The sequence below is a fragment of the Vespa crabro genome, chromosome 1 (genome assembly GCF_910589235.1).
Source record: "Vespa crabro chromosome 1, iyVesCrab1.2, whole genome shotgun sequence".
Taxonomy (NCBI): domain Eukaryota; kingdom Metazoa; phylum Arthropoda; class Insecta; order Hymenoptera; family Vespidae; genus Vespa; species Vespa crabro.
The window spans coordinates 671,429-690,777 of NC_060955.1; the positions used below are offsets into that span (position 1 = coordinate 671,429).

General features: G+C 29.5%; 1 protein-coding gene across 4 annotated transcripts in view; it reads left to right on the forward strand.

The window, feature by feature from the left end:
• Positions 1–15,661, forward strand: part of LOC124421629 (tetraspanin-1) — a 30,518-nt gene extending 14,857 nt beyond the window's left edge. Inside the window, exons 2-10 of one of the 4 annotated variants that reach the window (XR_006941708.1) lie at positions 1,344–1,430; positions 2,827–2,925; positions 11,750–11,878; positions 11,986–12,060; positions 12,395–12,502; positions 12,583–12,747; positions 12,842–12,983; positions 14,153–14,237; positions 15,495–15,661. Coding sequence is in view for 3 of the 4 variants with exons in the window: in XM_046957025.1 (XP_046812981.1) it covers positions 1,371–1,430; positions 2,827–2,925; positions 11,750–11,878; positions 11,986–12,060; positions 12,395–12,502; positions 12,583–12,747; positions 12,842–12,983; positions 14,153–14,187 (813 nt within the window). In the remaining variant the exon portion in view is untranslated. Of the gene's footprint in view, positions 1–1,343; positions 1,431–2,826; positions 2,926–11,749; positions 11,879–11,985; positions 12,061–12,394; positions 12,503–12,582; positions 12,748–12,841; positions 12,984–13,129; positions 13,868–14,152 lie in introns of those variants that run through there. The other 3 variants (XM_046957025.1, XM_046957049.1, XM_046957035.1) reach the window with 3 other exon arrangements.
• Positions 15,662–19,349: the final 3,688 nt, after the last annotated feature.

Below are 19,349 nucleotides of genomic sequence, written 5' to 3' on the forward strand. Positions count from 1 at the left end.
TCTTAATTATTTCCCATGATCTAATCATAGATATTTAGCAAGTATTTCTCAATGAACTATTGTCTTCATCTTAGAACGAAAAATAACATCTTTCAAGGTACGAAGATAATTTTCGTTCTCTCTTAGTGTGTATATATATATACACGCACACGATATACGTATAGATGCTTTTATAAACACGTTATTAAACATTTTCGAGAAACAACGTCTTCTTTGAAAACCATTACTAACAGACAGCCTTCATCAATTTGACCAATTTATTCTTCTTTGTCTCTCGCGCCAATTCTCCATGGAAATCAGAAGTAGAGCTAATTCGCCAATAAATACGTCGGAATTTTCTCCGCGTTGACGACCAACCAACACTGATATACTTCCAAATCTTATACAAAATATTTGCACGAATTAAATATAGAATTTGTTCATATCGAGAATCTTATGACAGAAAAAAAAAAAGAAATCATATCAACATTTTTAATATATTGCGAAAGCGAAAAGAAATTTAATGAGATTGTTTGAGAAAGATGACAGATACTTTGTCAAGCAAAAACGAATTGGAAATTTTTTAAACTCATTTTATCGCAAATTTTTTTTACTTCTTCTTCTTCTTTTTTTTCTTTTTTTCTTTTTTCTTTTTTTTTTTTTTTGGGTAATTCGATGAAAAGTTAAGAACTTTATTATGATTTCTCGCTAATTTTTACGGATTTTGATAAGCTTCACTTGTTCAATGAAATTATAAAGACTGTCAAGTGTATGTTCATTCTTATCGTTATTTTACGAACACTTTTTTTATGTTTACGATGTATTCGTTCGACCAGATTTTTTTCGTAATCTTTTTAAATATATAGGTAAAATTTAAAAAAAATAAAAGAGTTGAGAGAGAGAGAGAGAGAGAGAGAGAGAGAGAGAGAGAGAGAAAATGTGGGTGTATAACTTATTAGGTTACTACGTTCTACCCGCTTCGAGAACGCAATAAATAAGTGGCACTTGGATGAAAGCCAAGTTCTCGATAGGCGTTCATCAGGTGCACCTTTTTTATTATAAATAAATATATATATATATATATATATATATATATATATATATATAAACATACACACATACAAGAATAAAATTTTAAGGAAAAGATGCTCGTTTAAGTAACTATTTAAAAAAACAAAAAGAAAAGAAAAATAATAAAATCTCAAATATAGCGACATTAAAAAGACACGTTTCTTCGTATTTTTATCCGTCACGTTATCTCCATCACGTAATTGATTAGTTCGTATAAAAAGATTTTTTATATGTATGTATGTATGTATGTATGTATGTATGTATATATATATTTTTCTTTTTCTCTTTTACAGACAAAGTTTTAGAAAATCAAATCAAAAATGGGTTGCGCCTCGCAGTGTGCCAAGTACTTTCTGTGCTTCTTCAACTTCGTATTTTTCGTGAGTATCGCTTCGTTTTTTTTCTTTCTTCTTTCTTCTTTTTTCTTTCTTTTTTTTTTTTTTTTTATTATTATTATTATTCTTTTTTGTGCGAAATGTTAGAAACTTTTTGCGAAAAGTTGTTTTAAATCGACCATTGGAAAATCATTGTTTGTAGTTAAGAAAAAAAAAAGAAAAAAAAAAAGAAAAAGAAAACAAAAAAAAGAAAAAAAAGAAAGAAATACGATAAACTTTGAAGACTCGTTTGCAAATTTGCTCCGGGAAAAAAAATGTTCTATAATATTTTCTATTCCATTGGATTTGACTTTATCGAAAGTTCTAATTAAAATAAAAGGGAGAAAAAGCTGAGTACGTCAGAAAAGGAGAAGAAAAGTTTTCCTTTTAAAATTCCTTTTCTGCGAGAAAACTTTGACAGGGATTGATTTTTCTTTCGTATTACTTGTTCTTCTTCCCTTAGAAAATCGGAAGGAACAGTCGTAGTGAACAATCGGTAATTTTAACGGCTCCCGTTACGATTCTCGACGATAAGAAAAAAGATACATTTCGCGTAGTTTTCATCCTTCTTGCACCTAAGGAAGGAACATATGTCAAACGTCGAGACAAACCCGCCGACGGGTACAAAGTATATATCTACGGATATACTTAGGGTATCTTATGTACAAAAGATGGTAACGATTGATTGATGATAAATCGTTATTTACGATGAAAGAAAATCGTTTATAGGAAAATGATAAAATGTTTTTAATCCTCTGTAATTCAACATTTTCTGCAAGTCTAGACAAAAAAGAATATGTATATATATATATATATATATATTGTGAAAAAGTAGTTATGCTATTATTTATACTAGTACAAATATACTATATTATTATAGTAGTACATAGAGAATATTATATAGTGTACTCGGACTGTGATAAAACAGATATTTAAAAATGAATAAAAATTTCTTATGTACGAGGTAAATTAAAAAATTAAACGATAAAATGAAATAAAATATGAAAAATTTCAACACTTTGAAAAATTTCAAAATTACATTGACGTTATAGCGGGTTAAATCATTTTCCTCGACTAGTTCTTCGAATCATCGACGTTTATCCTCAAACATTTTCCCCTTCTTCCTATTCCTCCCTCGAGGAATATTATTTTTCGTAGAATTCTCAATGTGAAAATGTTAGCTCGAACAATGAAAGCAAACCAATCCTATGGAGATAGATACGACCGACATGAAAGAGGGGAATCGAAATGGTCGTAAAAACCGCACGCGAATTAGGAAGTCCTTTTGCTTCGTGTTATTGTAGAATATCCATAGGAATGCTCGCTTCTCCTTTTCTTTGCAAGTGGCCTTGAGCTCCTCGAAGCAGAACGAAATCTTACATCGGGCATGTCTTTTATGCAGGTCGCTGGCGGAGCAGCATTGACCGTTGGTATCTGGTTATTCGCCGACAGGAACTCCTTCACGAACCTCATCGCCAAACTCGATCAGTCCGATATTCTGGTAAGAAATTGAAATTTCATTTCGTCCATCGCCGTTACAAGTATTTCTCTCTCTCTCTCTCTCTCTTTTCTCTCTCTTTTCTCTCTCTTTTCCTTTTTTTCTTTTTTTTCTCTTCTCATTATCAATTTATTCTTTCGAAGAAATTAGTTCAATTTTATTTCGATTTACTCGCATCGATTATTATTTGAAAGAGTAAACGTTATGCGAATGCTATATATCAAATATGATAATAACTTTGGTAATTATTTTAACAAACCAAATGGAAAAATATTATCGATGAATATGCATAATATGATTATAAGAAGATTAAAAAAAGAAAAAAAAATATATATATATACATATACACATAAGTATAACACCGTTTCAGTTTTAATTATGTAATAAACTAAAAGTCATATGACGGGAATGTAAAAGGAAGAGAAAGAAGATATACTTAAAAAAAAAAAAAAGAAAAAAAAAGTAAAAAAAAAATAACAAAACGAATTGTGTAGTATCTACAGTTTCATCTTGGATATAAAAAAAAAAAATGAAATATGATTCCTCACGGTACGTATGAATCAGAGTACTCTTGATGAATCAACGAAAACAAAAGAAAAGAAAAGAAAAGAAAAGAAAAAAAGAAAAAAAGAAAACTATTCAGATGAATATTATGATACGCATTAAATAATGACAAAGAGAAGAATGACTTTCATAGAAGAAATTCAAAGTGAAGATTTATATCGTACTTTCTTTAACCCGTTATTCCGGCCACCTGTTTGCGTTCATTGTTATAGCTTAGCTATATCTACCATTCTGCTTTCAAGACTTTTGGCTAAATACCAAAACTCCATTGAGATAACTGGCTAAGAGAATAATCGATATCTGCATGGATAAAATTTAATGCTTAGACATATTATACGTGTATACGTGTATTTGGAAAATCGAACGATCCTAGATAAACAAATCTAATAAGGAATGAACATAATCCAAAAGATTCTTTTTTACATTTAAATCATATATCGTAACAATTCTTTACGACGTTTTTATCTACACGTATTTCCGATATCTTATTAGACTTTTAAATTGGAAGTAGAGGAGGAAGAAGACGAAGAAGGAAGAAGACGAAGAAGGAAGAAGAAAAAGAAAGGGGAGAAAAAGAAAAGAAGATAAATAAGAATCTCTCGTAGAGTAGAAACGTCAAAACTTCGATATTATTGATCGTAATGTAAAATCAAGAATCCGACGTCCTTTCATTTTTATCTTGCAAATATAACGAGCCTTGTCGATCGTCGATCATCGATTAAATCTTTATTTGCATAATATATGTACATGGATATACTTGACATATCATCATACGTACAGTTACGTCATTTCTAATACGACAGATTTTAAATAGTGTGAATGAGACGCGCTTTCAAGATTATCAATAACGATTCTTTTTTTTTTTTTTTTTTTTTTTTTTTTTAATTTTAATTTTTTTTAATCAAACATTTAACTTTTGATTAAAATTTTAAGTAAATCTTCGAAACTTTTTGAAATAAGTTCTACGTCGATTATATATATATATAATAAAGCTGTTTAATGGAAAAATGGTGTAAGTTAGAAATGAAAAAAAAAAGAAAAGAAAAAGAAAAAAGAGAAAGAAAAAAATATTGATTAATGAGTAACGAACAGGAAACGAAATAATAAGAGTTATATAAAATCTAGTAATATCGAAGAATGTTACATATATATATATTATGCAATCCCACATTGAAGTTATATCTTAAGATAATAATATCGTTTTCACTCGAATATCATGACACATAATTGCAATTAACAATAAACAAATTTTGACTCGTATCAATTTTTGCATTGAACTTTTATTATCATACGGTTCTTATTTGTCTATAACAATTTTAACATAATTACCGAATGAAGTTAAAATTATACAATTACCGTAGAGAAATAGAATGAGATAGATTAATGCATTCGAGATGTTATCCCAGTGAGCGAAATAGTCGAAACATTGTCATGCAACAATTTTGCACTGAATTTTTTTTTCTTTCTATCTTATGTTCTTTTTTTTTGTTTTTTTTAATTCGTCTAAAAAAAAAAGGGAATTCAAAGTTGGCACGTTTGGAAAAAGAAAAGGACGATAAAAGGAGATCCTCAGATCTCGCCAAGTTTTTATCTGTTTGTTTCGTAGAATTGATAATGATGCAGAAGCAAAAAAATTTCTCGCTTTCGATCGATCGATCGTTCGTTCGTTCGTTCGTTGCAACAGTGCTCCGAAATGATCTTGGAACTTTCGAGGATGAAATCGTGACAAAGATAAATACATACATACATAACATGTATATATATATATATATATATATATACACGTAACTATGTATTATATATGCCGCGTGTGATTTTGTTCGAAAAATGAGATTATAACTCATTGTACCGGTGAGGGTTGCGCAAACATGAATGTAACACAATTTGTCCGATTATCACAACCAGCCATTCCTAAGAAACCAAAGGAAAGATGGCACCTGGATTTGTGTTGTCTTGTTCTCTCCTCTCGAACGAAAAATACCGGTTCGCAAACGAGTTTCGTTATCTTACACCTTTTTTGTATGAAAAATAGAAGGAGAAGAGTGTTTATAAAGAATCTTGGGTATTCTTAAATCGAGAAAGTCCATCAAAAGTCATCTCCATATTATTTTCATCGTCCTTTCATCGAATACGTTTCAATTATCTCGTAGAAATGACTATTCTTTTCTTTTATATTGGAAGCGATAGAAAGAATAATCGAAAAAATTAATCGTATAAGTAAATGTAACTGAATCCATTTCAAGTTCCTTTTAATGCGAATATTATAATGAAAAGATTATAAAAAGAATTTTTATCGGTTCCCCTTTTACGCCCGCTTCTTCTTTAAACGATCGTTTCTTCAAAGTAGATTTGTAAAAATTGTATGCTCGTTATTTGTACTTTGTACTTTTGCGAGAGAGAGAGAGAGAGAGAGAGAGAGAGAGAGAGAGAGAGAGAGAGAGAAAAGAAGGGAGAAAAAGAGAGAAAAAAGTAGGTCGTTTTATTAGCTCTTTCCCTCCACTTTTCTTTATCTTCTTAAGAAGGTTACAAGTGTTAAGGGTACAGACGGACAGACAGAGAGAGAGAGAGAGAGAGAGAGAGAGAGAGAGAGAGAGAGAGAGAGAGGGAGAGAGAGACGCGTGATTCATTAACGTCATTTTGTGAAACGAGCGAAAGAGTACATCTAATTAGCATATTCTGTATTAAGTCAATTTGAAGGAAAATATTAAGGTCGTATACGTGCCGAGACTCTTACCGTTACGATTTCCAGCTAACACGATACGTTAAGATGTCGTAGGGTTAGATGACAACGACAATGACAACGTTTAACGAGGTCCTTTTCTATGCAAACTTCAGAGAGAAAGAGAGAGAGAAAGAGAGAGAATAAAAAAGAAAAGAACTTACACTTACTGCACTGACCTAATTTTATATTGAAACAATAGCACGAGTACTTGTTTCTTTAATATTTTATGAAAATTACAAGTCGAATATCTTGTTTTATTTATTATCTTTATAATCTTGTTCTTTTTTATTACTTTATGGTATTCGTTGGATTAAGAAAATGTATCGCGGGATCATATCTTAATCATAAAGTAAAAGTAGAAATAAGTATAGTGTACAATAATAACATAGACGTATATATAAATACTGGCATATGCATATACATGAGTATATATATACATATATATATATATATATATATATATATATAGTATATCTAAGTATATATATTTAAGTATATATATATATATATATATATATATATATATACTTAGATGCATACATAGATATTTTTAATTTATTGCTTGATAGTTGATCGTTTTTCAATTTATAAGTAAAATTACGTACGAACGGGTATCATATATATATATATATATATAAAATATTTCTAATTAACTCGCTTTTACGTTTTTAAATTTTAGAAAAGTAGTAGTTCTTGCGTAGTAAAAGACCTTCGTAAATACTTACACGATTTATCTCGACTTACACCGTAACACTGTTAGAAGAGTGAGAGGGTATTATACGCACGAAATGATGACTGTAATTTAATCATTCCCGTGGTCATCTAGTATAACATCACAAGCAACGAGAATAATTAAAAGGCAACTATTTTTTCAACGTTGAGAAGATCCCAAATGAACGTGAATAAGAAAATAGCTCACGTGTATCTAATGTATTTATGTGATAAGAAATGTGCTGCGAAGAAGAACGTGCAGTTCTTATACGTACGTATGTATTTTACGAATAAGAAAAAAAAAAAAAAAGAAGAAGAAAAGAAGAGAAAAAAGAGAGAGATTTTCTCAATACTTAACAATAAAATTATATTTCGTGTTATATCTTTCGTTACGGAAATAAATGTCGAAATTGTAATCTGTAGAAAAGAGGATAAACGAATGAACGAATGTTCGAGCGGTGTTTAAGCGTGTGGAATCTAATATCTAATATCCTTAGTTTAGAGATCGGAGGGTCACACGCGAATCGCCGGATATCCGTCACGCCGTAACGCGTCCAATGGCGTTTGCGTCGCGTGTCTAGTTAGAAATACTTTGAGAAGATTAAAAAAAAAAAAAAAAAAAAAAAAAAAAAAAAAAAAAAAATAGAAGGAGAGAAAGAATCTACGAAATTATCATTTGAGATTTTTACGTGATTTTAATCGTCTTTTGTGCTATATAAGATAAATGCTAATTGTCAATTAGGATATATACATATGCATGTATATTGTACATAAGGATATAATATGGTGGATAGTATAATGAATTTTTATTCGTAAAATTTATGGAAAATTATTCAAATTAAGGATCGTCCATAAATTTAAATAGATAAATATGTAAAGATAATAGATAATAATAAATATAATATTATATATACATTAATAGATATTTTTATATTACATATTTATAATTAAAAATTAATAAGGAAATGATGAAACGAAAGAATAAGGAATAATTTTTGACGGAACATATTAACAAAATTATTTTAATCCATTGATGATAAATTTTATTCAAAGTTTATTAGAATGTTGCTGTACGCAAAAATTGAAAAATGAATGGAAATAAGTAAAATAAAATCGACAAAGTAAACGAAACAATTTTCAAAGAACGTATAAACAAAATTAATTGAATTCATAGGCGATAAATTTTATTCAAAGTTTGTTCTCAAAATCTTTGCTTATACGTGAAACGTGAAAAATAAAAATAAGAGAGAAAGAAAAATAAATCGACTAAGAGTGGTAACAATTTTAAAGGAACGTATCAACGATATTAACTGAACGTATTGATAATAAATTCCAATAAAAATTTCTTGAGAATTCCCTGGGCGCGCGTGTACACATATATATACACACGGAAGGAATTTCAACGATGAAAAAAATGAAAATAAAGATATATCTATATATATATATATAAATTGATAGATAGATAGATAGATAGATATATACATACATACATACATATAAACATAGATACGTACGTACATACATACATACATACATATATACATACATAAATAAATAAACGAAGTAAAGGAAAAATAATCTTTCTTTTCTCTAAATTTTTATGAAAACGTTATTTCTCTGTTCACCCTTTGGCATAATGTGTTAAAGTATAACCTATGTACATACATACATACATAAATAAATACATATACCTGCATATATACATGATATATACAAAATGGATGATGGCACCGAGCATAATATATACGTCGCATTTCACAAAGTAGAACGCGTCTTTGTTTCGTGCGACATTCCGTCGTTCAAACGGCACATCGTAGAATTGGAAGAAGCGCATTATGCATCTGGGAATTGGGAGCATTGCGTTCCTACATTAAAGTTTTTCGCATGTCTTTTTATCCTTCGTCATCGTCGTCGTCGTCGTCGTCGCAGTCGTATAAACGAACTCGATTTTCATGTGTATATGTATATGTATGTATGTGGGTATATACCCTACGTAGATATATACACGTGTATCTATACTCATGCTTTAACTCGTTTGAGTGTGTGTGTGTGTGTGTGTGTGTGTGTGTGTGTGTGTGTGGGTGTCAATGTTGGAAGCATCTGCTAGCATTTTTTTTTACGTAACAATTCCTCTTTCCGGTTTTCCTGAGAAGATTCGTACGTATTTACTTATATACTATATATGTATATATACACACACACACATATATATATATAGAAAGAGAGAGAAAGAGAAGATAATAAGAAATTGTAAACGTCATTGTTTGTGAAATCCATATTCGTGCAAATTTTTCTTATCGACGGATGAAACATTGTTGTCGTTCATGTATTAAAGAAATAATAATGGAAAAAAGGAAAAGAGAATGTAACATAGTGTTTAACGAAACGCGAATGAGTGAAGTACGTTAAACCGAGTTCATAATTGAATGATAGTTTCCCAGGTCAAGGGTTAATTGGACATTCGGTTGAAAATGAACTTTATCAACGGAATACCGAGAGATCACGTAGAGTTAGCTCCATCGAGTGAGTTTATTTGCAACACGGACGACACGACGGGTGGGATGTGAGATGGGTGAATAAAAATGGTGAAGAGAGACGACGAGCGAAAGAGAGTACTCGTAATTATCGGTACTTCGAAGTTGATGAGATGATTGGTTGTCACATTAAAACGATGCGTGGGAGGATCAGAGTGCCCCTGCACCGGGGATCGCAACACACATATATCACAGGGGCCAAAGCCCTCGATCGAGCTGTTTTTTTTTTCTTTCTTTCTTTCTTTCTTTTTTTATCTCTCAGTTTTAGTTGTTTATTTATTTATTTATTTATTCTTTTCGTCTTCTTCAAACACGCGACAATATTTCACTTGGTTGCATGAACATATTTTTTCTTTCCCTCACCCACCTTTTTTTATGCACACATTTGATTACGTTGTAAGGAAGTATTGGAAAATCTTTAACGTTCTAACGATACGTGCAAATAGATCCAGTTTCTCTTTAACTAAATTAAATAAGAAGTTTTACGTAAGATGGTCTACTTGTTTAAACAAGGTGTCAATGTGTGAGATTCGTTCATAATGCAATTAAATTTGCCATATAATGAAAGCACTTAATCGTACGTTTCCATTTTGAAGAACCATGTTTTGCCGTCCAGGCACATTTTCTTTTGTGCTCGGTGCTAAGTTACATTTTCAATGTGACGTGTTCTATATGTATGTACTTACATACCTACATATATATATGTATATATATATATATATATGTGTGTGTATATACTTAAGTAGAAAGTGCCGATGTGAATTTTTGTACTCTTTTTTGCCATTCGCAGAGTCGAAAGATATTCCGGGTAAAGTGTTTTCCTTTGAAAAGAACGTGTCGTTAGTACTCAATGTATAGCGTTGACGAGGACTCATGTCATCCAAAATAGATGCCTACATGCACATATGTATACATGGGTATACATATGTTATGTCATATTCTTGACGACTACTACGTAGCAATCACGTCTCCGTCTCACCTTCATTATCGCAGAGAGAGATGCATCCCGGGGTGCATCTATTCATCGTGTATGCGTAATTAGAAAAGCGTTGACGAGATTAGACTGTACTTCCGTGCTCTTCTTTTTTTCTTTTCTCTCTCTCTTTTTTTTTTTTTTTTTTTTTTTTTTTTTTTTTTTTTTTTTCCCATAGCAATCACGTCACGTGATTATGAAACTTCGTCCATCCCCATGACACATCTCGTAGTCAAAATCCATAGGAAAATAGACGTAAAATTTGAACGAAACATAATTCCAATTTAATCGTAATCGATTGCAAAATGGCGATTGAAAAAGAATTCAATGGAGGCTAGTTTGATCCTTTCACTCGGTCTTCAGAATAATGTGGATTATCGCGATAACGGATAATTTCAAATATTTGGCACCTTTTTTTCGATGCTCGTTTGAACGTTGAATGAAGGCTATCTCAAAAAAAAAAAAAAAAAAAAAAAAAAAAAAGATTCTCCGACAGGTGCTCGACGTTTCCTTTTTTTGTTAGAACAATTATACGGGGTAACGAAGTCGATAAATATATATATAGCAAAAGAGAAGAGAGCTAGCTCGGTTCTTCTTATACGTCGTTGTCTCGTCGGCGCTGGAATATGTAAATTTTATAGATACCCTTGAAGAAATAACGGCAAGGTATGCTATTATTTATTTTGATATAGCTTCTCCTGCTGCTGTTGCTACTGCTGTTGCTGTTGTTGCTGACGCTGGTGTCTCATTATATGGAATAGATGAAAAAAAATTATTCGCGAGCTATGCAGACAGATTCCTGAGAGTTGAACTTGTTATACCAAGCTATCGAAGGAGTGGTGGGCCCATGAGATATAATATTTAACGTTCACATGCTGTTGGATGAAATGTGTCTCTTATATATCGTTCGCATAAAGAAGGGACTATGTCGTATATGTATGCTCTTACTGCTGCTTCGTGAAACTCGATAGGGATCACATATGACAGGGATCGTTCGTACATAGTGACCTTATAAGTGTTCTCTAAGTGGCATTTGTGAAACCATTATGTCATCTTCTTTTACATACACATCATCAAATTTGTCGTACTAACGACAACAATACTTTATTCGTAAATGTTTAGCAATAAGAAAAGGAATACTGATAAAAATCTACTTAGAATTTTTAAAGATCATTCAATGATATCGGGTAGACTCGACACAAGATGATATTGCCTATTTATATATTATATATTATATATTTGTTATTATTTAAATCTTATCGTATCGTATTGTATCGAGAAGATAAAAAAAAAAAAACAAAATGATTTACTTTTATGTTACAGACTAAAACGGATGCCGATGTCATAAGAATGATGTCTTACATCCTGATCATTGCCGGTGCCCTCACGTTCATCGTTAGCTTTTTAGGATATTGCGGAGCAATGTTCGAATCTAGATGTCTCCTCTGTGTCGTAAGTCCGTAATACATAATTAAGATTGAAATTATACGTATTACATTCTATATTTAGATAATTCGTTAAGAATGCCGTATAAGAGAAATATTTTTCTCTGATTGCAGTACGGCGTCCTTCTTTTATTGGTTTTGGTCCTGGAATCTGTGGTGGTTGGCCTTGCGTTTGGACTAAAAGGAGATGTGCGTATATATATATATATATATACATATACATATACATATATATATATATATATATATGTATATATGTATGTATGTATGTATATGGAGAACTTCTACGATAGAAAACAGTTATATTTGCTTAAAGCAATTCCAATGTTGGACAGTTTGTAGAGTCGTGAAAGTTCTTTGAAAAGATACGACGCTCTCTATATTGAATATTCCTTTGGTATCTTCTATTTGAATTTTATTGAATCGTATTGAACGTTATTTAATTTTATACGATGTAATAATTTATTACAATAGTGTAATGTACATAGCGACGATTATTAATACCAATGATAACAATGTATAGGCGGAAAAGGGTACACAAAGTTTCCTGAAGTCAACGATCAAGTATTACGCAGCTAGCGTGGATCAAACTGAAACCGTGACAGTCGCGTGGGATGGTATTATGACCCAGGTATTTGTTATATCTTATTTGTATTAGAAAGAGAACGACTATTGTCAAAGATGAATATAATAAATCGCGATCGTTTGCAGCTCCATTGTTGCGGTGTTGAAAGTTATTTGGATTTTCACGAAAGCACAAATTGGACGACGACCAATAAAGTGGTACCGGAATCTTGTTGCATAAAAGAGAACGGCGAACTGAAGGATCGTTCCTGTCCTCTCAATCCTACGTCATCGAATTCTTATTATCAAACGGTAAATGCAAAAATGACGCATTGAACAAATGTTGACAATTAGATTTTATCTTTATGAACGAGTAAATGTTAGAAAAGAAATAACGTTCTTTCAGGGTTGTTACAAAGCGATATTAACCGCGATAGAAGAAAACGCCGTAATAGTTATAGGAGTTGCAGCTGGTTTGGCCTTGGTCGAAATTCTGGTTATTATATTGGCCCTATACCTGGCATGTATCTACTGGCGTCCGCAACATGGTAGGCTCGATGTTTAACTTGTATTTTTAATCGTTAGTATTAACGAACTTGATGTTCGTTGAATGACATCGGCCATGCGGAAGTGCAGTTCTATCGATTGCCGGTAAAAAAAAAAAAAAAACTGTGATCACTTTAACGCTTTGCAGTTTATCGATGCGTAGAGCCGTCTGGCAAGGAGTAACTTCGGCAGCAGAACGTTAAGCTTTCCTTTTTTTCCTTTGAGGAGCTCATGATTGCCTCCTGTGTATATACATGGCTTTTGTTTCCCATGCGGTGGTAATACAATTCTACCATCGACTACCATCGTATTACATCTTGCACCATTGTGTTGCAATGTGCATCGAATATATTTAATGCAACGACAATTCTCCGACGATTCGCATGACGAGATGTATATTTGCTACATTGTCCATTTCAATGTGGGAGAATATTGAATATGATATATTTCTATCATTATACCTGTATGCCAAATTAATCGCGCGACGTTTTCCATAAAAATCGTTTATGCATTCTCTATGGAATATCCATAAATGATTTCAACAATATTTTTACACGAGTTCTCTCTCTCTCTCTCTCTCTCTCATATATATATATATATATGTATATGTATATGTATATGTATATGTATATGTATATGTATATGTATATGTATGTATATTATTCACGATAGGCAATATATTCCATACAGTTACTACTCCATTCTATACGTGATATTCGTCGAGAGACTTTTGCGAATTAAAACAATTTATATACATTTTTTCTATAACTCCTTTTGAAGAACATTAGATGCTTTGAGCGCCAACGTAGAGAACCTAGGTATTACGCGATTATTTTATATGTATTTTTTTAAATAAATAATATACTTTTATATATAAAATGTCAAAGAGAAATAATCTTAAATTGATACGTGACCATCCATTTTTGCATGAAACACTTTTACACAATTACAAAAAAATAAAACAAAAAAAAAAGAAAGAAAAAGAAACATTGCTATTCCTTATATCTATTTTTATTATACACGTGGGTATAATATGATTAATAAATTGATGCTGCTATATTATTATATTATGCATCATTAACATTTAACAGTTAACAAAATTCCTCTCTAATTTTATATATAGAGTTTAATGCGGTTAGTAAACATTTACAGAAAACGAACATTCTTTTAGCTTGCGTAGATGTATCAACAAGACAAGCCTGGTGAGAGAAGTGGTGAGATGGGGGATGTGATGGTTTGGTGAAATTTGGTTTCAAGTAAGAAGTGGTGAAGATATTGATTGAACAATTGACTCCTTTCCATGCCTCTTCTTTAAACAATGTCGAATCTGTTGCCAATTTTCTAATTCTTATATCATTTTTTTTATGTATATTTTTCTTAAGGCATGATATAGCTTTGCTTCATATCTTTGCATGATCATGCTATAATCAACTATACCAAAGTGGTGATAGAGGCCTGATTGCATTGAAAAAATAATTAGACGAATGACTATTTCCTTTGATATGCTTAGTCACATTTAAAATTAATCATACCAATTAAATAATTATGCAATCATGCCTTGGGTTTCAGTTATGGTTCAAATGTAATTTACTATTTTTCATTTGATACGTATTATGTATCTCTTTGATATTTCTTAGCACAAATTACCAAGTAAACTGTATGTATAATATCTAATTAAATAATTTTTATGACAGATAAGTATTATTACAAAGAAAATGACATCTCTTTAATCATGCATATATTTAAAAATTTACAGTATATTTTATATATTTTATTATTCACGATCTTTTTGTTTAAAGTAAAATATTGTTTTTTATCAGAGATTATATTTAAATATAGCGAATACATATAAATGCTAAATCACGTATTAAATACAATATAAACGATACATGAAAAAAGAGATATATATATATATATATATATATACAATATATATATATATTCTTTTTGAAATTATTATTATTATAGTAGGTGATAGTTTTAATTGTATTAAGAAAATAACAAAAGTTACTGCCTATTTTTCTATCTATTAAAATGTTACAAGATAATTCAACCAAAGTGATCAATTTCTCAACCATTCAGATATATCTATTTCAAAAGTGAATATATACTAATATAAAAGTCTACACTTTTTGTATTGATAATTTGTGCTAGTATATCCGTATTATTTTAACCATATTATATAAATTATATGTATGTATACTATAAAAAGCTATAAATACATAAGAGTATATATATAGAAAAAAAAGAAATCATAAATTAAATTAAAAGAAAAAAAATATTCTCTGTAGTAATCTGACGCAAAATTTGTGCGAATTTACATAAAATGATATTCTTTATAATTCAGTTTTCCCAGTTATATTTATGATTTCAATGGCACATTAATGTATTTTATAAAATGGGTATACGTACATAAAGTTGTAATACTAAGTCAACATAAATCTTTCAAAAAATGCACTTTCTACATACTAATAATAGTTCATACCGCACACTCTAAGCATTTTCGTTTCCAGTGTTAACTTGTTGGTGCTGCTGCTGACGAGGCATTAAGGGCATGGAACTGTTGAGTAGTGCCTCCTAGCATACGCACGTTGAGCCATTAGAAGTCCTGTGCCTTGCTTGCTTGAAACGTTAGATACTAGCCAGATTTAGGCTAGTCTAAACGTCGGCTGACAGAAATGAATCCTGATTGTAGAATGACCACAGATATTCGTCAAATCATACTTAACAGTGATGTAGGAGATTGATCATACTATATTCATTTTTATAACGGCAAATCACAAATGACATCTAGATTTGTTTCGTAATACAAAAGAAAAGAAGTAAAAAAACATCATATATGTATCTTAGATTTGATAAGTTCTTGTAAATTTTTTTTTTTTAATTGTGAAGTACAAAATATTATATCATTTCTTAAGATACTACACATTTACAAAAATTAATGTGTATGTATATATATATATATTTTTTTTTTTTTTCTTTTTCATTAAAAAACTCCTATATCACTGTATATTATTATCATTTTATATGTTGTTAATTGTTTAATAATTATTAGTATACAAACATTTAAAATCATTTATCAAGAAGTGTAATATAATAATGTAATCACAACAATCATTCGTCCTGATGCAGGAAATTATTGGATGATATTGTTTTTCAAAAAGAAAAAAATTTAAGAGAAAAATAGAAATTAATTTATATGAAGATTTTAAGTGTATGTATCTAAAACGTATAGCCTTTATTATGTTGCTTTGCCTATTTTGAGATTATTTCAAATGTTCATCTATTGAAAAAAAAATGTTTAAGTGTACAGTAGTCAGTTCTTTGCATTTAGGCAGGTCTTTTCATTTCATCCATACTAATTTTTCATTTCTAACAATATGAACACGTTTCCAAAAAACAAAAAAAAAGATAGTAATATGTAAAAATTATTGAAAACATTATAATCTATCTATGTAGTGCTTATATCTTTATACCTCCTGCCAAACTTCCATAAAGAAAAAAAAAATAAATAAATAAATGTACATCTTATCTGAAGGTAAGCACCAAGAAAAGTAAAAAGAAAAGAAATTATAGATACACTTATGTGAAAACAATTTATGAATATTACTATTCACTTTAACTTCAAGAAAAATATAAACATACTTTGATGTATTTAAAAGTGCGTATGTTTAATTCAGAAGTATTTACAAATTTATATAATTACAAGACAATGATCTGTATTCAATTAGTGAATAGTAGTACCTGGTAGAAAAATTAGAGAATAGATATATTTGATTGATTTTATTAAACATCTCATTTAATTCTAATACCTTTGACAGAAGCAAGTTATACTAATATTCTTAAAAAAAGTTTATAAGAACAATATGTGATCTTCCTTTTATACTTAATATTGTAATCTTATTATATGTAATATATATATATATATATATATATATATATATATATATATATATATTATATATTATATATTTAACAAAATTACTTGCAAAGAAGCTATTTTGAATTTTTTGATAAAAGATATCGAGTATAATAGGAGGACCATTTTTATGTCAATAGTATAAATCGTATTATTTACTATACAGGTTTTGTTTTTATAATGTATAGTTGATTTAAATAATTGAAAACACACATTTCTTGCATGTTGTAAACTATAAATATTTTTATTTATTTCTATATATATTTCATTGTATTTGTTCAATCTTTTTATAAGTATGTAAAAAAAAAAAATATATATATATATATATATATATACATATATATATTACCATTTCGTTATCTTACACGTGAAATATAATAATTTATGGTCTCAGAATAACACTAAATTTTTATCTTTCCTTTTTATATCAAGGAGAGAAATCAAAACTTAATAAGATAAATACTTAAATGAATGTTGGATGTTACATTACTTGATACAGAATTATATATCTACATTTGTCAAATTAAAATAATTATTATTATGTATAAACATCTTTAAAATAATATAAAGAGAGAATCATATAAAATGGAAAACAAATTTCTGCTTATGACAGAATAAAATCATAATATTAATATTTTTGTTAGGCACATTATAATTAATTTGTATTTATATAAATTTTTTAATGTATACCAATTCCTTTATTTCTGTTTAAAAGAGCGTTGAAAAAAAATCTTGATACTATCAGAATAAGGTGAAATATGGTCTATTAAAAAAAAAAAAAAAACCTATACAATGAAATGCATTCAAATTTTTCTATGCTGAGACTGATACCTGATATCTAAAATTGTATATATATATTTGAAAAGCAGTAACTGATATAAATGTATTATCATGCGTAATTATATAATAATATCTTATTAATACTATACTGTTATGTGCAATTATAATAAAATGATTGATTTATTAAATAAAACGTTTTTGTATAAAAAAAAAAAAAAAAAAAAAAGGAAGAAAAGAAAAGAAAACTGTATACATAATAATAAAATAAAATTTTTATATCATTTATAAATGTGAGATACAAATATTTGGTTGGCCAAAAGAAATCATTGTGTTTTTGAATACAACACGTATGATGTTCTTCATTTTTAACAAATTTACTATTACAGCATTCCATGCAGCCTTCCTGTATTCTGCACTCTCGAAATTGGACGAAACATTTAATTAGGGCTATTCATCATCCCTGGTTTTATAATGATATACATTAATATTGAAGGCATGACTGTTTCAAATTTTTGAAAAAGTTTTATTTTCTTTGAAAAAAAAATCGTCTTAAGAATAATGTTCCTTGGAGAATAATTTATGCATAAAAATTAAGCTTTTTCAAAAATTCGAAAAAGCTATGACCTCGCTTAAACCCTCATCTTTAAAGTGAAATTCTAATCATCAAAATCATTCAAGAAATATGCTTGAATTTGCTGTTGGCCTAAACGCAATTTTCGATATTTTTCGTAAAAAACATTTTGGTACAGTGGCGCCCCTTGAATTTTGCGGCAGAAGAGAAGAAGCTCGTACCACCCACTAGTGGTTTACATTAAAGGCTGTTCAATTTTGATAAACAAGGTCTCATTTGTAAAGGCGAAGGTTTAATCTAGAAAATATGTTTTCGAATTTCTAAAAAAGCTTTATTTTCTTTAAAAAAAAGTCATGCAAAGAAATGGTATTATTCGAAAATAATTTATGTACAAATAAAAAGCTTTATCAAAAATTCGAAAAAGATATGTCCTAGATAAAACCTTCGTCTTTGAAATATGATCTTGTCCATCAAAATTGAACGAGACTTACGCCTGTTCTCATTATTATATATATATATATATATATATATATATATATATATATATATATATATATATATAATATATATGCTGTTTTCGACATTACGTAGAAAAAGTTTTTCTAATGTACTGTGGCGCCCCTTGAAGATAGCGGCGAAAAAGAAAAAGTTTGTACCCCCATTACTTCTTCCCATATCACCCTTCAATAGGGTAGGTTTGTTCAGTGAAGTAACAATTACCTGCTTGATTGATATGTAAATAGTAAATATGTAAATGATGACATTTTCTAAACAATTCACAACGCAAAAAAATGAATTTTATGATAATCGCACAAAACAATATCCGGTAACTTGGTCATTCTTTGAACAAATGGTTCTTTGGAAAAAATAAGCAAATTCTTGTCCAATGTCACCAAAATAGTGACCCGCTAAAAACTTAAAATGATTTTAATATAGGATTGCAATATTTAAAAATTTCCTTCACAGAATAATTGGCCTTGTGTAATCAAAACATATACGATTCTTTCATTAACTTTGACTATTGCAGGATCAATTGTCTTCTGCATTCCGACGTGTAAACATTATAATGAAAGAAACTCGCGACAGACTTAAAATAAC